The following is a 17,247-nucleotide window of genomic DNA, read 5'->3' on the forward strand; positions in this document are numbered from 1 at the left end:
GGTGCGCAGCTATGGGGCTGAGGTCCCGCCAAGGGGCTCCCACCCACAGAGGGAAGGCCCGGCTGAGATCCCAGCCCAGGGGCTCGGGCAGAGGGGGCACCTGGGGACTGCCGCTGCAAGGGTGCCAGGCAGAGAGAGGCCGTGGGGGCCTGGGCCGGGCCGGAGCCCCGCCAGCGTGAATGAAGTCCCGTGGTCGAGTGAATGGGGACACAGGTCACGTGGGCTGGACACCCGGCGTGCTGTCACCGCACAAGAATCCTTCGGTGCCTCGCCCTCCGCCCTTTGCCCAAAGAAAGGCAGGAGGAGGGCGCACAGGGAGGACGGGGAAGCGCCACACTAAAACCGTCCTGGTCACGCTCGCCGCTTTGAATTCCAGGGTCTCGGGCCAGCCCCACACGTGGCAACACGGCTGTGTTGCTGGGCGGCCACCCAGGGCCCAAACCTGGTGACGTGCCTGCTTTAGAGATGAGGAAACTGAGACCCAGAGAGGGGCCACGTCCCGGCACCACAGAGCCTCTGACCGGGCAGCAGAGCGAGGCCCACCCTGGCGCCGACCAAGGGGGCACCCGCTGCCCAGGAGGGCTGGGTGGGGTCCCTCTGGGGCAGGGTGCCCTGGCTGAGATCTCAAGCCCAGGACCTTGGCCGACTGGCGGCTGTGCAGGGAGGAGGCCCCATCCGGACCGCCCCGCTCCCCCAGGGCCAGGCCTCTAATCCCAAGCTTACAGTCAGCTGGCAGAGGCCGCGGCACAGTCAGTCCTCAGACTATAAAAAACCACATTACGAAGGGAGTGGAGCCGGCGGCATTCCTCCAGGCGTCGCGCTCCTGGGGACGCGGCCGGTGAGGCCTGGAGGGAGCGCAGCCGCCGCTCCGCTCCCCCTGGCGGCCTCGGGGCCCCACCTGAGCCCAGGGAGACTCTGCTGCGAAAGGTGGCTTTTCCTCACCTCTGACCCCTGACCGTTCAGCCGGCGACGCTTTCAGGGGACACCTCTGGGGAGAGCCTGTGACCCTTGACATCACATGTCCCAGCCACCAGGCCCAACACCTTGAGGCAGGACCACTTCTGAGTTTTCTGTGGCCCCCAGTGTCCAAGCCCGGGCCAGACGCCCAGGAGACCCTGTGCTCAGTGTGGACGGAGGGAGGGAGACATGGCGGCAGCCAGGCCCCCGCCTGCCCCAGGGAGGCGTTCTCCGCGTTCCTTGTTTGCTTGTCTGTTTGGGGGGAGGGGAGGAAAGGTAAAGTCTGGCCCCCCGTTGCCTCATCGCACAGGTGTGGTCGCTGCCAACACAGCCCCGCCGCCCTGTTGGAGAGAGGCCACCGAGCAGAACCGAGGCGGCCCGGCCAACAGCTGGCACCAGGGCCCCAGGCTATGCCTGAGGCCGCCCTCCAAATGCCACTGCCCGAGTGATCCCAGAGCCACAGAATCACAAGCCATGGAACTAGCATGAAGTTTTGGGGTGTCTGTTACACAGCAATAAATAACATGGGGAAATTAAGTTGCGGAGGAGGGCGTCTGAGCAGAAAGCGGCCTTCAGGCCTCCAGCCACCTTGTGTTGTGCACAGACACTGCGGGTCCCCCCGGGGTACAGGCAAACCTCACCCACGTTACGAATGCAGTTGCTCCTCAGGAGAAGCATCCCCAGTGCGAAAGCACTGCATTCATCTCAGAGGTTCAACGACCAGGAGAAGACACCCCTCCACGCAAACGCACAACGAGCCCGGCAGACAGGGCCGCACGCGAGTCCCGCCGGGGACACGGCCTGGAAGCGGCTGCAGGGCCCTCCTGCTGAGGAGCGTCCAGAAAGCCCGGTCCAGACAGGCGCCGCGCGGTCAGGGCGCCGGCGCAGCTAGCCGAGCCCGCTGGGCTGTTATCCCGCAGTTCCCTCAGAGAGTAAAGCATGCACCACTTCGACTTCCACTTCTCTCTGCCCTTATTTTGGGAGAAAGGAGCAAAATACAACAAAATAAGTTCGTCTGAAATGACGTTTTAAATTTCACCTCGTGTTTCACACCCACTAGGACTATTACTTTCAACAACAAACAAAAACAAAACAGAACACAGCAAGTGCTGGCGAGGAGGCGGAGAAGCCGGCCCCCGGGTACCGCCGGGGGAAGTGTCTACAGTACAGTCGTGCAGAAACAGCGCGGCAGGCCCTCAAAAAATTAAACCGAGAACCACCATCTGATGCAGCAGTTCTGCTGCTGGGCTCGCAGCCGGGAGAATTCAAAGCAAGGGCTTGGAGAGATATTGGCATCCTCGTGTTCACGGCAGCATTACTCACAATAGCTCAAATGTGCAAGCAATCCAAGTGTCCACTGACGGCTGGATAAACAAAATGTGGCCCATCCACATAGTGGAATATAATTCAGTCTTAAAAAGGAAGGGAATTCTGACACCTGCTACAACCTGGAGGAACCTAGAGGACACGGTGCTCAGTGAAGCAAGCTGGTCACAAAAGGAGAAATGCTGTGTGATTCCACCTATAAGAGGTCCCTGGAGTCATCAAAAGCAGAGACAAAAAGAAGAAGAGCGGGTGCAGGGAGAGGGAAGAGGAAGTTAGTTTAATGGGGACAGAGTTTGGGAAGATTCTGGAGACAGACGGTGGTGATGGTGGCACAGGGACAGGAATGAATGTGCTCACGGCTGCTGAACAACACACTAAACACGGTTGAAATGGTCAATGTTGTGTTACGTGCATTTTACCACAGTGAAACAAACAAAACAAAAAACCAAGCCACTCCCCTGGGAAGCAGGCTCCATCCTGGGCTCATTCAAGTGTGTCCCCACCCTTCCAACCCGTCCTCTCACGGACACCATGACCATCAGCGCAGGATGCAGCAGCTCAGGGCAGGCACCTACCATCCTGGCAGCTGCTGCCCGCTAAAAGCCAGATGCAGGCTCTAAGCACCAAGACAACCACCCCTGTGCATGGTGGGGGCGCCAGCACTGTCCTGAGCACAGAGCAGGGGCGTTGGCCACGTCAGCCTCAACCTCCCTGTCACCCACCAGCACCCTGCTCCTTGCGAGGTCCAGCCGAGGCCATTCCTGAGCAACCCACTCTCCTCCAGTGCTGCCCCCGCTCCACAGCTGCACTGGGCCCCTGGGCGCAGCCTGCCCAGGTGAGAGGCTCCTCAGGGCAGACCTAAGGTCTTGCTTTCTCTGTGTCTCCCCAAGGGCAGGCGGAGAGCCCCACCCACCAGCTCTGTCCTCTGAAATGGCATCCTGAACGACCCAGCAAGGAGAGGGCCAGGCGTCCGCCCCCGGGCCCCACGTCAGGTGCACAGGGTGCAGGGATGGCAGCAAACCGCATCGGCTGCAAGCCCCCATCCCTGCTTTGGGACATGGAGCATAGGTGCGGGCTGGGGGGCAGTGGTGGAGATTCAAACCCAGGCCCTGCTCTTTCCCCGGGGTGCCTGCTGCCCCCCGGGGCCATGCCAAGGTGGGGCTCAGAGGTGCGGGTGGGAAGGACATTGCTCAGCTCGAGTCTCCACCAGCAGGAGAATTCTGCAAACCACAGCCTGCCGGCCCAGTCCATACAGGGCCAGTCTGGCCCAGCACAGGGGTCTCTTGCTGGGAGAGCAGGACTTGGGGTCCCTCTCGGGGACACTATCACCCACTGCCCAGGCACCTGGCTGCATCAGTACCAGACACTCCTTTGCCAGAGCCCCATGGGGTGGGGGTCACTCCCAATCCACAAGACGCTGCAGAGTAGCTGGAACTGGGAGCAGCCTGGGGGCCAGTCTTCCTGGGAGGCAAGGCGAGGGCATGGCTTGAGCACTGAGGGCACCAGGATCCAGGCCACCACTTGGTCTGTGACCCTGTGCTCCCTGCATCTCATATTAGGGGCACAGGGAGCCCCACAGTGCAGGTAAGGAAACTGAGGCTCAGACAAGCTAAGAGACATGGCTGAAGTCTGGGGAATCTGTGGAGTCACACACTGAAATCCTAGAGTAACAGGGACTTCATGTCCAAGGACTCAGTTTCTCGCATGCCAGTCTCACACGAGGCCACACTGCGTGTCCATGAGAACAGGGGGACACCAGACCTGCCCCTCAGGCTGCTTTTCTGCTTGGGAGAACACAGACGGAAGCAAAATACCCAGTGGAGGAAGCCCAGAGGCTGCGGAGGGCTGGAGCGGAAATTACCGCAGCTACTCCTGCCCCACCGGGCCCCGCGGCCAGTCAGGCACTGGGGCTGGCGGGCGGCACAGCAGGGCCCGGAGAGTGGGGCCAGGCCACCCAGGGCCGGATCTCAGCTCCACCGTGCTCTGATGTACAGACCAGGGCAGGTGCCAGATAGCTCTGTGCCTCAGTCTCCCCACCTGTAAAATGGGGGTGTGCACACACTCCACAGGGTCAGTGTGAGGACAGATGCTTGAACACAAGTGAGCACTTAAAACCCTACAACACAGGGGACCCTGCAGCGTGACTCTCGGGGTGACTATCGCCCCTGGTCCCATCTCTCCCTGGTCCCATGAGACCTCGGCCTCCCAGACACTCAGAGAGCCCAGAATCACCCTTGTCTGCAAATATGAAAATGGGCTACAGAAGGGTGGTGGATTCCGGGCCCAACTCCCACCCCAGAGCAGAGACTTCAGGGCAGAGGGCTGAAATGGACCACAAACCTGCCAAAAACGGGATAGGGGCCCAGACCCAAAGGGGAGGCTGGGTCTCTGCGTATAAACCTGAACGGGCTCGAGACGGGGCCTCCGCACTGGCTACAACCTTGCCCTGGACGCCTCCCCACCCCAAAGGCCAAGCACCCGAACAGGCCTCAGCCCAGGCCTGCCCTCCTGGGACTCTCCGTCCTCCCCACCCAACCGCCCTGCGCCCCTCACTCAGGCCTTGTTAACGCTCCTGAGTCCACAGGCCCCGCCCACCGCACAGCAGCTCTCACAGCCTCTCCCTCTCTCCGCCAGTCCACACGGAGCACCCCCCGCGCCCCCCACCATCCCATCTGCACCCTGGAGCCGAAGCTACCACCCTCAGCACAGATCTGTCAGTCCCGCTCAAGCACCCTCAGTGGCTTCCCGCTACGCTGGGCACACAGTGCCAGCTCCTACCGGCCTTTCTGTAACCCAACACTGTCTCCTCCTCCCCCGGCCTCACCTCTGCCCCCCACCTAACAGGGCTCCTGCACGTGCTGTTCAGGTAACCTGTTCCTGCGTAACGTATGCCTGGAGCACTGTTTCTCTTCCCACCACCCCTTCCTACCCTTCGGCAGCTGAGCCAACTCCTATTTGCCCTGTAGAACCCCACTCAGGCTCATCTCCAGAGGGCCTCCCCGATGCCCCTGGGCTGGGGTCTGTGGCCCTCCCTGGCTCCCCTGAAGCCCCTGCGGACTCTAAATGTCTCGTGTCCATCTCACACAGGCTCAGTCTTCCCAGCCCTGCCATGTAGTCCTGGCTCCAACCCTTCTCCCAGTGCCTGGCGCAGAGGCCGCTGAACACATTCCCTTCTCCCCCAGAGTCCTGGCGTCCAAGACCAGGGCTTCAGCCAGCTCTGGCGAGACCACCCGGTATTTGGACCACAAAGCCCAAAAGAGGCACCAGAGGATTATCAGAGCTGGACAGAAAGACGCGAGTGTTCTAAATACAGAGCAAGACAGCCTCCCCTTGGATCCTCATCCTTTACTCACCTACAAAAATCATTTTTAAATGCTCACCATGCCCCGAGGGGCTGAAGGGTTGGCCTGGACCCTGAGGAGGGAGGGAGGAGCAGGGAGCAGCCAGCACAGAGGACATGGGGGAGCCTCTGCCACAGACATCAGGGACCAGCTTTGGACTCCCGCCCTCTGCCACCTGCTGAATTCCTCAGCACCCAAGGACCCTGACCCTTGTGAACGCAGCCAGCTCACCTGGATGTGGAAATGCCCTTGAAAGGCCCTTGACAGGACCTGTCAATGTAAAAGAGGGAGACGTCCTGTAAGCCCCGCCCCCTCCCGGAAACGTCTGTTTAACCTAAGGCCCCGGACTCCAACTCCGGGCAGACCCTGTCTCCTGAGCCCACCATTCTCCCCGTCAGCTGAGCCTGTCCAGTGGGGAGGACTCCCTGAATCTCTGCACCCCACCCTAGTGTGTCCCTCCCCTGCCCTGCAGCCCTAACACACACAGGGGCCTGTAACCAACCGAGAGGCAGAATCAGACCACACTGGGGACCTCGGGCTCCCGGCCACCAAGCCCAACCTCCATCCAAATAACCCGGCCAGGGTGCTGTCCATGTGGAGGGAACAGACAGGGACAGAGGGAACGTGTCCACATGTGGGGCACTCAGAGCCACACCAAGACCTGCACGCCTGCCCCGACCCCCTCCCCCACAGTCTCCAGGGCCCACTCCTGACATCCCACCACCGAATGTCTCAGGGTGGTTGAAGGGGGCCAGGGTCACGTTCACTGCTCTCTGAAGAGTGGTCTGGGGTTGGGGATCCAGAGGGTATGGTTCTGGGGGCCTGGGGGCCAGGCTGGGACCTGAACCGGGGAGGAGATGTTAATTCTTTACATCCAAAACCTTCCAGGGCCTTCTGATGGCTCTAACCCACTGTCTGTCCCAGATTGAACATGCCCGGGGCCCCAGACCCCACATGACCTGAATTCTAGAAATTTTACAGCCCAAGTGACCCTTGTCATGAGCTGAACAGGGTCTCAGAGCAGATTCACATCCCAGAGCCTCTGCCTGTGGCCTTATTTGGGGAAAGGGTCTTTGTAGATGTAATCAGGGGGAATTCCAAGATGAGAGCATCCCAGGTTGGCAGGTGGCCTGATATCCAGGGACCGATATCCCACAGACACGGAGGAGGAGGCAGAGGGAGAGGTCGTGTGAAGACGGAGCAGAAACTGAGCTAAATGCGGCCACCAGCCCGGGAAGCCCTGGGGCCACAGGAGCTGGAACAGGCAGGAAGGACCCTCCCCGGGAGCCTCCGAGGGAGCCCAACCCCACTCAAACTTTGACTTTGGACAGAACAGTGAAGGAGTCAATCTGTGTGGTTCTAAGGGCCCCAGTCTGTGGTAATTCGCTACGGCAGCCTCAGGACACTAACTCACCCCCCTCCCCCTCCGGACACGAGCTGCCGCCCTCCTCCCGGGCGGGCCCAGGCCCTGAGTGGCCTGGTGCTCTGACCACGGGTGCAGGGGTGAGCCATCCCTCCACCACCCAGCCCTGCAGTGAGTCTGGTGACGGTCTAGAAACCGGAATAGCCGGTGGAGCAGTGGCAAGCCTGTCCCTGAAGGAGAAGGGAGCCCAGCAGGACTTGCAGAGGGTCCAGACTGGCCCTGCCACCTGCTGCCCCCACCGTGCTCTCCAGCCACCGCTGACCAGGCGGGCTTGGCCAGGGGCCTCGGACGGGGACTTGAGGGAAGATGAGGATCCCCAGGAGGGACTCCCTTTGGGGTCGGGGTCCCCGGTGGACAGAGCACACCCAGACTCACACCCACAGGTCAAGGCAGACCGGCCAGGCCAGCAGAGCTTGGGGGACGGAGCTAACCCGTGGCCTCAAGCAGAGGCGCTGGGACGGTGCTGCCGCGGCTCATGCCGGGGAGCCCGGGAAGCACGGCGACTCGAGTGCAGCTTCTGCCCTCGCGGGGGGTGCTGCTCGGATGCCTGAAACGGCCGATGAGCCGGAAAGGAGCCCACCCACTCCAAGGGTCGGAATTTCCTCTGAAGCCTCAGAGGAAAAGTATCCCACGGCCCTATTACATGATGTCCGGGCAAATAAAACAGTGTCCAAGGAGCCAGCTGGGCCACTGTCCCGGCCCCGCGCCGGGCACACCAGGGCCAACCCCAGGTCTGCACGCCAGGCCTCAAAGTGGCCTCAAGTCATCCTGTCTGAGCCTTGGTGCCCAGAAGGCCACAGTCCAGCGAGGACGCTGGTCTCCTTCCCCCAGGGGGCCCTGAGCAGCTCCAGGACCGCACATCCAGGGGCCTGAGGAGGGAAGTGCACTTTGAGCACCCACGCAAGAGAGATGAACAAAGCTGGGAGAGGGCCCCCGAAACCCCCTCACTGCTCTGGGCAGCACAGTGGCCAGGGCGTGTCCAGCAGAAAGGACTCTGACCGATGTCCCATCTGGCCCCTCCACGCCAGCCCCGGGCAGGCAGGCCAGCAGCTGTGCTCGCCCTCGCTCCCGAGCAAATCCCCAGGCAGGGAAGTGCGCAGGCCTGGCCGTGGTCAAGGCCCCTCAGACTCTGGCTGTGGCTCCCAGGCCAGCTCCAGGGCCACTTTGCCAAACTGCCCATCCCACAAAGCCACCTACACCCCTACACCCCAGCCACACACCCCTTCCTGCCTCTCTCTGCATCTCCAAACTGTTAACCTCCCCAGCCCAGGATGGCTGATCGTCATGAATTCGGTGGCTATAGCCGTCTTGCTGGCTCGAGCAGGAGCTTGAACCTCACCTGCCTATCCACCTCTTTGCTGAGCATCTCTGCAGCCTGTGCCTCGTCCCCTCAAATGCAGGGTCCTGTGGGCTGCCAGCTGGGCGGATGGATCACAGGCCCAGATCGGCCTGTTCCACGTCACATCCCCTTTGCAGAATGAGGGGACCAGGGGGCCAGCATCCAGCACGCACACGCCCTCCAGTGCGTTCCCTCCACCCAGAGAAATTCAGGCATGACGGAGGCCCTGGGGCCCAGTGGACCCACACTCAACCCTGGCCGTACTGAGAGTGTGTGCCACACCCTGTGGTAAGCCCATGCCACTGTCATCCTCACATGAGGCTGCGGGTTGCGGGGTTAATGCCCCTTTACAGGGCTAGGGAAGTGGAGAGAGGTTGCCAGCAGCTCGGAGCCTCCATCTCCCCTCCACATGAGGGAGGGGCTGATGCCCCTCACAGGTGGGTTTCCCAGGCTCCCATCCAGGCTCTGCCCTCCGGACCAGCACACTGACTGGAGCTGTCGAGGCCACCTGCCAGGTCAGCAGGAGGCCTGGGCTGGCCGCGAGCCCAGGGCAGCCAGTGCAGACAGGCTCAGCCCCCAACCCTGGGAGAGAGAAGACAAGGGACTTTGCAGCCCCCACAGCGACTACAGGTCCAGAGGGGTGTATCGCTCCCCTGCTCAGAGGATAGCGGGGACCCCTGAACACCCCATCCCCACTGTGCCCCAAACTCTCTGCCTGAGGGACTGTGTGCATCCTCCCAGCCCCACTCCCAGCCTGGGGGCCAGCTCCCTGGAGTGCTCACCTGGCCCCCGATGCCACATCAGTCCTCGAGACCCCTGCCCTCCCAGCTGGGTCCTCACATTTGGCCCTCATCTGTGATGTCAGGGCCTGGGTTTGGAGAGATCAGGGCCATGGAAGCTAGGGTGTGCACTAAGGTGTTTCCCGAAACATCCTTAATAAACACATCTATTCCTTTTTTTTCCCCCCACTAAATCCAACTTAAGCGGCTCTAATGCTCTGGGACCTGGGACAAAGGCCGGTGAGCGACAACATGCGATCTGGGGATGCCAGGTGCCCCTCCTCTCCACCTCCAAGCCCCTCCCTCCGACGGGGAAGAGCAGGGGCAGCCCCGAGGGCCCAAGGGGCTGGGCTCAGCACTGAGAGCGGGGTGTTTGAGACATAACTCTGCCGTGTTTCCTAGCAGCCGGCCTGCGCGCGGGTGGGTCGGCTTCAAGCCACAGTCCACCCAGGGAAGCCGAGAGGTCTGGGGCTGCCCGTGGCCCCAGGTCCCCGCAGCCCACGTACTTACAGTACCCACACCTGGTCCCGCCTTCAAAGATGAATCCGTTCGGCACGGCCCCGTAGCGCCGGAGGTCTGACAGCTTCCACTGCCCCGCGACAGCCGGGGGCACATCCCTGGCCACCACGAGGATGTCATTGCAGAGGTGCAGGGTGGCGGGGCCGCTCTCCAGCTTGGTGCCTGGAGCCACCGTCACGTGGAATCTGTGTACTGGGGGCCGGGCAGGGGTAAGAGGGCATCACTGGGGACAGAGGCGGCTGGGTGGGGAGCAGCACCCGGGTGTCAGCTCCAGAGGGCGGGGCTGCCCCCACCCCACACCCCTACCCTCCACATCTGCTCCCAGTGCCACATCTCTCCCCCAGTCCCACGGGGACCGCCCTGACCACCCCTCCTCATCCTAACAAGGCTGATGTGGCCTTGGTGCACTCTGGGAAAAGCTCCCATGAGCCTGCAGATAAATCCGCTGCATCAGGGCTCCTGTTCACAGCGAGTCCTCTGAGAAACCCCTATAAGGTCAGTGGGTTGGTCCCATTTCAAAGATGGGGAAATGGAGGCCTGGGAAGCCCAGCCCCTGGTCAGTTTGTGGAGAGTCCAGGGTCTGCCTCACAGCCCAGCCTGGCTGCACGGACACCCAGGACACCGTGGACCCCTCCCTCTCCAGTCAGGGGTTCTCCCTGGAGCTGAACATGACGACGTGCTCCCCGAGGCCTCCTCCACCATCCACGTCCCTCCTTTGCCCTAGAAGCCCCTCAGGAGGACAGTCGTGAGCTCTTCCCTCCCCAGACCGCCCCACCTCGGAAGGGGACACACCCTGGAGGAGCCCAAGAGCACCTGGGGCCTAGCTGCCCACCGCCTGTGTCCACCAGCCTCATCTCTAGCCCTGCCCCCTCCTCCCCGGAGCCCCACCTGCGTCCCTGCAGTGGGGGCCTCAAGGGGGTCCTGACGTCCAGTCTGTCTGGCCCAAGGTGGCCAGGTGTCAGAGACCCCATCACAGTGTCCTGGTGATTTCTCTCAAGGAGCCAAGACAAGGCACCAGCTGCCTCTGTGCAGGGTCTCTGACTGCCCCCAGCAGAAAAGGAGCTGTGCACGGAGCCAGGCTGAACTGGCAGGACCCCAACCGGAGGGCTTTCTGGAAAGACGCGGCTCTCCCTGTCTGCCCCTGCACCCCCTCACTGAGCCATCCACATGCCCCATGCATGAGGCTCCTGGCCTGGGGGCTCCCGGAGGAGGGAGGGGCTGCTGCCTCCCACCCCCTACCCCTGGCTGGGCTGAGCTGAAGTGAGCCAGGCCCTCACCTGGGGCAGAAAACCATGGCCAAGTTCAGTGATATTTCAATGATTATTTGAAGAGTAAAATTTAATGCAAAATGCCCATGGTGAGTGAAACATCAAATGTTTAAATAAAGACCAGGCTAGTCAAGGTTGTGGCACTAGGGTGGGTGAGGAGGCGGACGTTCCAGGTGGCTCAGAGCCTGTCTTCACTTTAAATTCGAACACTTTGTTCATCACAGGCTTTGGGCTTTAATTTTGAATTTTTTAAATACTGTGTTAAAATATCATGGGTCTTTGCGGCTCAGCTCGGGGTCCACCCACCTCTGCTCACACAGCCTGCGGGGCTGAGAGGTGGGCCGGGTCCTCCCCGTCCGCCTCCAGGACGACCTCCCAGGAGCACGGGCACCCCCCGCAGCCCCCTGGCCTCCCTGCTACTCCCTTCACCCCAGCTCTGGGCTCAGCCGCCAAGTTAGGGAGCAAAGGGCAGCAGTTTGCGAGGTCAGTCCACTCAGACAGTTGCTTGCTTTCCTTAAAGTCGCTAGTTCTGATGAACAGGGTCACGTTAGGGAGTTGAAAGGGCCTCCCCCTCAACCACAGCCGGGCCCCTCCAGGCCGGGACACTGAGCCCTGAGCACAAGCCGGGCAGAGGGCGTCAGCAGGGACTCGGGGCCGCCCCGAGTCACGTCCCAGCCTCTGCAGCCCGTTGGTCAGTGAACCACGGGACAATCGGGGCAGAGGCTGTCCCCTTGGACCCCGCGACGACGTCACTCACCCTCGCCGAGCGCGTAGCGGATCCGAGCGTCCCAGGCACACATGGCCTCCCGGCTGTCGAAGCCCAGCATGACGGCCTGTGACAGGCAGACGATGGCCAGCGTGTGGACCAGGCCCTCGTAGGGCAGGCCGGGCTCCAGGCCACAGATGTCCTCCAGTGTGAGGCTGCTCCGTTCCCGGAGCCCCTTGGCTCGCTCCGACTTGTCCCTGTAGGCCAGCATCAGCAGGCAATCTGTAGAGGGCGCCAGAGGGGCTGTCAGGGGTGCCAGGCCACGGCACCTCCGCCCCCAAGTCCCCAGCATCCCCCACGCCCGAGAGTCCAGGTCCGAGACGTGACCCCAGGCCAGCCACTCAGCCACTCTGGGTGCCCTCCCCTTTGCGCACGAATAGCACCTCCCACCCTGCGTGGCTACAGGCTGCACGGGCAGTCGCAGGCCCGCACCGCATCCCGGCTGGGCCTGCCCGCCTGCGCCTGGCCGCAGCCAGTGCGCCCGCCTGCCCCAGGCTCTGGGGCTGCAGGGCAGCTCAGCCTGCCTGGGCTCAGGCCTCCTGCCTCAGCCCGCGACTGCGGCTTCCCGCCACACCTGCACCCGCTTTGCCTCCTGGGTTTCTCGGTTTCCAGGGTGTGACTTGGACCCCAGCCCTGGGGCAGGGAAGAAAGCCACTGAGCCATGGGTCCCACTGCCAGACACTACCCGAGCCACCCCCAGACCCGTGCAGCAGGCCCCAGTCTCACTCCCGGCTGCGGGGGACATGCCCAAGTCTATCTCCTCAAATTCCCCTTCTCCCTCAGCGATCATAGTCGCTGTCCTGGGACCCGGGAGGCAACACGCAGTGCACTTGAAGGGATGCAGTTCCAGAGGTGGCACTGCCCCCCCCCCCCGCTCACCCGTGTGGCCCTGGCAAACCGCAATAGAGCAGATGACGCGCGTCCCTCCTAAGTGTGCCTGCGCCCGGCCCCAGCTCCCAGTCTGTGATGAGGGTGTGGGGTCTGGGGGCCCAATGTGAACACCTAAACACTGAAGTGTGACACAACCCCGAACCCTGGGTGGAAGCCGGGGCAGGAGAGGATGGGGCAGCAGAACACGGCCATGGAAGGAGCACAGGCTGCTCCCACCTGAACCCTCTGGAGAGCGGTCCCGCCACCCCAAGCGACCACCAGATCCCAAACGCACTTGACTCAACACTCACGTTGGCACCAGACGGAGCACACGTGTGGTGTTTCCTGCCCGGCCCGGCCCAACAAACCACAGGCACAGCCCCCCCTCAGAGCCAGAGGGGGCCTGAGCGACACGGAGGCCTGGGTTCGCAGCCTCTCCCTGCGAAGGCCGGAGGGTGGACGGTGTGCCCGGACCCCTGCCTCTGCCGCCGGCGTGAGAGCAGCTGCAGACAGTGGGAACCAGCATGGGTGACGGTGTCCTGACAAACCTGTGTTGACTAATCCAGGACTGTGATGGGGGAGCTTCCTATTTGAGACCTTGTCTGTAGTGCTTGAAATTCTCATATCAGCAAAAAGCCAAGATGTTCCCATTTTGAAGGAAAACACAACACAGAACCCAGAGAAACCCCCTGCCCGCCCAAGCACGTTCTCCCTCGAGCGCAGCTCCCTTTAGAATTTGTGGCCTGACCCGGAGAGAAGCAAGTCAGACGGGCCGCGTGAACGCATGTGTTGTTACGGAAGTGTCCCCCAGTGTGTCACCAGATGCCCAAGAGGCGACAGCTTGGGAAGGGGGTGGGCACAGAAAGACCCCCAGTATAGCTCTGCTCAAAGAGAGGCCACCAAGGCAGCCACGGAAGGGAGCGCAGGCGTGGGGACGGCCCCGCCACCCACACCCAGGAGGCTCTACCCTCAGACCTGCCGACCGCCTCCCGCCACCCCTTCTCCGAAGAAGCTGGCCTCGCTCATGTGGTTTTCCTGTTTGCTGTCTGCCCTCGACCCCTCCCCGGAAGGGGAGCTCTGGACGGCAGACCCTCTTCTACTGGAGCAAGGACAGCCCCCATCGCCTGGCACCAAGGACGGTGAGGACCTTTTGTCACATGAAAGGCCGTTCGCTTTAGTTGTGGCCGGACCAGCAAGGCAGAACAAGACTGTCACCTCCTTTGTTCTAGGAGTTACGCTCCCAGTAATACAGCAAGGTCAATAAACCTTTCTGTAAAGAGTCTGACAATCACTATTTTCGGAGACCTGGGCCGCGAACTCTCTGCGACAGCAGCTGCAGGCCACACGTAAGCCAAGGGCTGTGTTCTAATAAAACTTTATTTCAGAAACGAGCAGCCGGCTGGATTTGGTTCATGGCCCCGTTTCGCCAACTCGCAGTCTGGAGTCAAGTTTGCCGCGGGAGTCCCTGCGTCACCCCACAGCCCCTCACACCTTCCGGCCGCCTCCTGCTGCCAAGCGGGTCCCGCCGCCCCGGACGCCTGCACCGCAGGCTGGTTTGTGTGAGACTCGGTGCAAACGCCGGCATCTGTCCCCGAGACCCTGCTCCCGGCCCGCCCAGCCTTTCTGAGTCCTGGCTCTATCCGAAATGCAGCTCCTGTCCCACTCCTGGAGGAGGTCTGAGAATCAGTGCACACCTTCGCCCACCCGCGGTGACCCCCAGAACCTGCAAACAGGACCTGATTTGGAGAAAGGGTCTTTGCAGGTGCGATCACGTTAAGGCGCTCAAAGTGGTCATCCCAATCATCCGCGTGGCCTAAACCTGGAGATGAGCGTCCGTGTGAGCGACACAGACACAGAGGAGAGGCCAGGGAAGCCGAGGCGCAGGCAGACGAGCCGCAAGCGGAGGAGGCTGGAGTGAGAGGCGGGAGGAGCTCAGCGCTGCCGCCGCCGCGGTTTGGGACCTCCAGCCCCCAGGACTGTGAGCGAGCGCGTCTGCGTTGCTTGAAGCCCCCCAGTCGGTGGTAATTTGTCACCACAGCTCTGTCACTGATCTCACTTTTAAACATGAACAGAACAGGGTGAGGGACAAGGCTGCGGGACGTGCTCCCGCCTTCTGCTTGGTGGGACCGCCCAGAGCCACAGCTGACGCCCACCGTCAGACTCGGGGCCCCTCGGCCCCCGCTGTGGGCTCCATTAGCTGAGGTGGAACCCAGTTCACGGGAGGGGGCTGGGTGGGGCGTGGCAAGTGTGGGACCCAGTGGGGCCCTGGGACGGGCAGCTGCCCCTCCCCATCACCTCGGGCCACAAATTGATCCTATTTTTAAAACCCGTTCTGTGGGGGACGCTGTTCGGCACAAGCCGCTGCAGTAACAAGCACGAGAGAAGCAGAAATTCTCTGTCCGGGGCCTGAGACACAGCAGGGTAGGGCCTGGGGAGACAGTGCCAGCGTTCCCAGGGAGCAGCGACACCACCGGCCCTTCCTGCCGACACGCCAGCCAGAGGAACGTGAGCGCCTGTGTAGCTGGCCAGCTCAGCCAGGGACCACACTGGGAGCATCCTCGGGGCACCGACCACTGTGAGGCCTGGTCAGCGGCTGAGGAGGCACCAGCGGCCTTCCCGCCCCGCACCCTGGGCCCCCTACTCGGATGGCTTCTTCCTCCCCACACCAGGCCACGTGGGCCCCAAACCCCCGGCTCCCACCAGCACCCGGCCAAAGCGTGGGGCTGAAGGGGCACAGCCTGGCCCGGGGCCGTCCTGACTCCCGCGGCAGGAGATGAGGAGATGAAGCCGCCCACAGGGCCTGGAGGGAGGCCTGCACGAGGGCAGCTCGCCACCAGGATGGAGGGGACCGGGCCGTCATGGTGAGAGGAGGCACAGATGGCGTGATGACAGAAGTGCTAAAGATGTGAACCCAGGAAGTGAGGACCAAGGGGGCCCGCACAGGCACGCACACCAACACACACTCACGTATGCTCACACAAACATCCACACGCTTGTTCACGCGTGTATGTGCACTCACATATGCCCTTGCACATACACTCATACACGCTCTGCATCCCTGTGCGCAGGTGCCACGGCCTGAACCCTCGTCTGGGACTGGGGACCCGTCCCTCAGATCTTGGAGCCTCCACTCTCCGTCTGAGAAATGGACGCCACCCACCCCACGGAGTGGAGGCGCTAACACTGCCCCAGCCTGGCACGCAGAGGCCCTCGGAGACACCACACACCCACGTGCAGAGTGGGAGGAGCAGGGACCTCGGCCTGGGGCCTGGGACAGTCCCCATCACCATAAACACCAGGGAGGGCACACTTTGGGCCACGCAAACCCGCCTGGGGGTTTCCCCCCCCCCCCCCAGTGACATCCGCCCGCCCACATTGAGCGTGGGTGCTTAGGTGCAGGACAAGGCAAACTCTCTGGCGCCCCGTCATCCCACACAGGGTCCTGCTCATTGAAAGGGCCACTGGAAGACCCCCACTGGGGCCCCTCGGAGCCCACCTCCATCTCCTGCCAGCCTCCCCTACAGCCCTCAGCCCAGTTCATTCTGCTCACGAGCAGCCCGGGGACCCAGGAGACAGAGCCCATCTCCTGTGGCGCTGACACCGAGGAGGTGAAACAGCCAAACTCCGAAAAATGTTGATAAAGAAGAAAACTATGAGCAAGTGCCATTCAGGGGACCAGAACAGGACTTCGATGAAAATGGCTGCTGGGGGCCCTGAGCACAGGGGTCAGAGACTCTGCCAGCGGGGACAGTGGACTCCCGAGTGATGTCAGGGCCAGCACCGCAGGAAACAGCATCATGCTAGAGGGAACAGCAGTGCAAAAGCCCAGGCCAGGGACCCGGTGGGCAGGGCCAGCAGGAGGGGGAGGGGAAGAGCTGTCCAAGGTGTGGGCGGGTCCAGCCAGGTGAGCCTGCCAAGCCAGGCCGCGAGCCTCGTCCCAGCCCACCAGGGGGCCCTGGGAGCTGCAAGCAACAGAGGACCCAGCCTGGCTGCGTGAGGAGAACCAACACGGGGTGACAGCAAAGCTCCAGGCTCCTGCAGCTGTCCAGGCGAGAGGCGCTGTCGGCCAAGGCTGGGCAGAGGAAAGGGGGCCCAAGGCGAGGCTCTTCTGGAACCATGGTGACAGCCCCGAGGGGCCTTCCCTCTGCCAGGGGCAGCGCTAACTCCCAGGACCTCTTGGCAGGCAGATGAATGGGGGAGAGAAAGAAAGAGGATGATGCTGGATTGGGGGGGATGCCTGGGGAGGGGATGCGGGGGTGGGGAGAGGATGTGGGGGTGGGGGTTGGGGTTCTGTCCTGGACACATAAGCCAAGAGGCCCTTCGGACACCAGGCGGCGTGCACGCCGGCAGCTGGACACACGCGTCTGAAGATGTAAAAATAACTGTGGAGTCATGGGCACTCAGAGGCGTTTACAGCCCGGGGCTGAAAGCCTGGGGAAGGCGGCTGAGGAAAGGAAATCTCTGGGCCTTGTAGGAGGCAGGGGGCCGGCAGAGAGGATAGGGAGCTGGGAGAGGAGATGGAGGTTAATGCCCACCCACGGGACGCAGCCAGAGGAGCGGTTGCTGGATTTAGCCCTCAGAGGTCACAGTGACCTTGAGGTGGTGCCTTCAGCAGAGCAGCAAAGCAGCAGGGCAGGAGCCTGAGGGGACCCTGCAGTG

The 17,247-nt window shown here is 62.4% G+C and overlaps 1 protein-coding gene across 9 annotated transcripts in view; it reads right to left on the reverse strand.

Annotated features, from left to right (window-relative positions):
- The window catches only part of DOK7 (docking protein 7), a 34,144-nt gene that overhangs the window by 12,659 nt on the left and 4,238 nt on the right, over positions 1 to 17,247 (reverse strand). For 6 of the 9 annotated variants that reach the window (XR_012501703.1, XR_012501699.1, XM_074351243.1 and 3 more), the window contains 2 exons: positions 11,710 to 11,940; positions 9,676 to 9,876 (listed from right to left, as the gene is read on the reverse strand). Coding sequence is in view for 5 of the 9 variants with exons in the window: in XM_074351243.1 (XP_074207344.1) it covers positions 9,676 to 9,876; positions 11,710 to 11,940 (432 nt within the window). In the remaining 4 variants the exon portion in view is untranslated. The other 3 variants (XM_074351274.1, XM_074351291.1, XM_074351281.1) reach the window with 3 other exon arrangements.

This window comes from Camelus bactrianus, chromosome 2, assembly GCF_048773025.1.
Source record: "Camelus bactrianus isolate YW-2024 breed Bactrian camel chromosome 2, ASM4877302v1, whole genome shotgun sequence".
NCBI classification, from domain to species: domain Eukaryota; kingdom Metazoa; phylum Chordata; class Mammalia; order Artiodactyla; family Camelidae; genus Camelus; species Camelus bactrianus.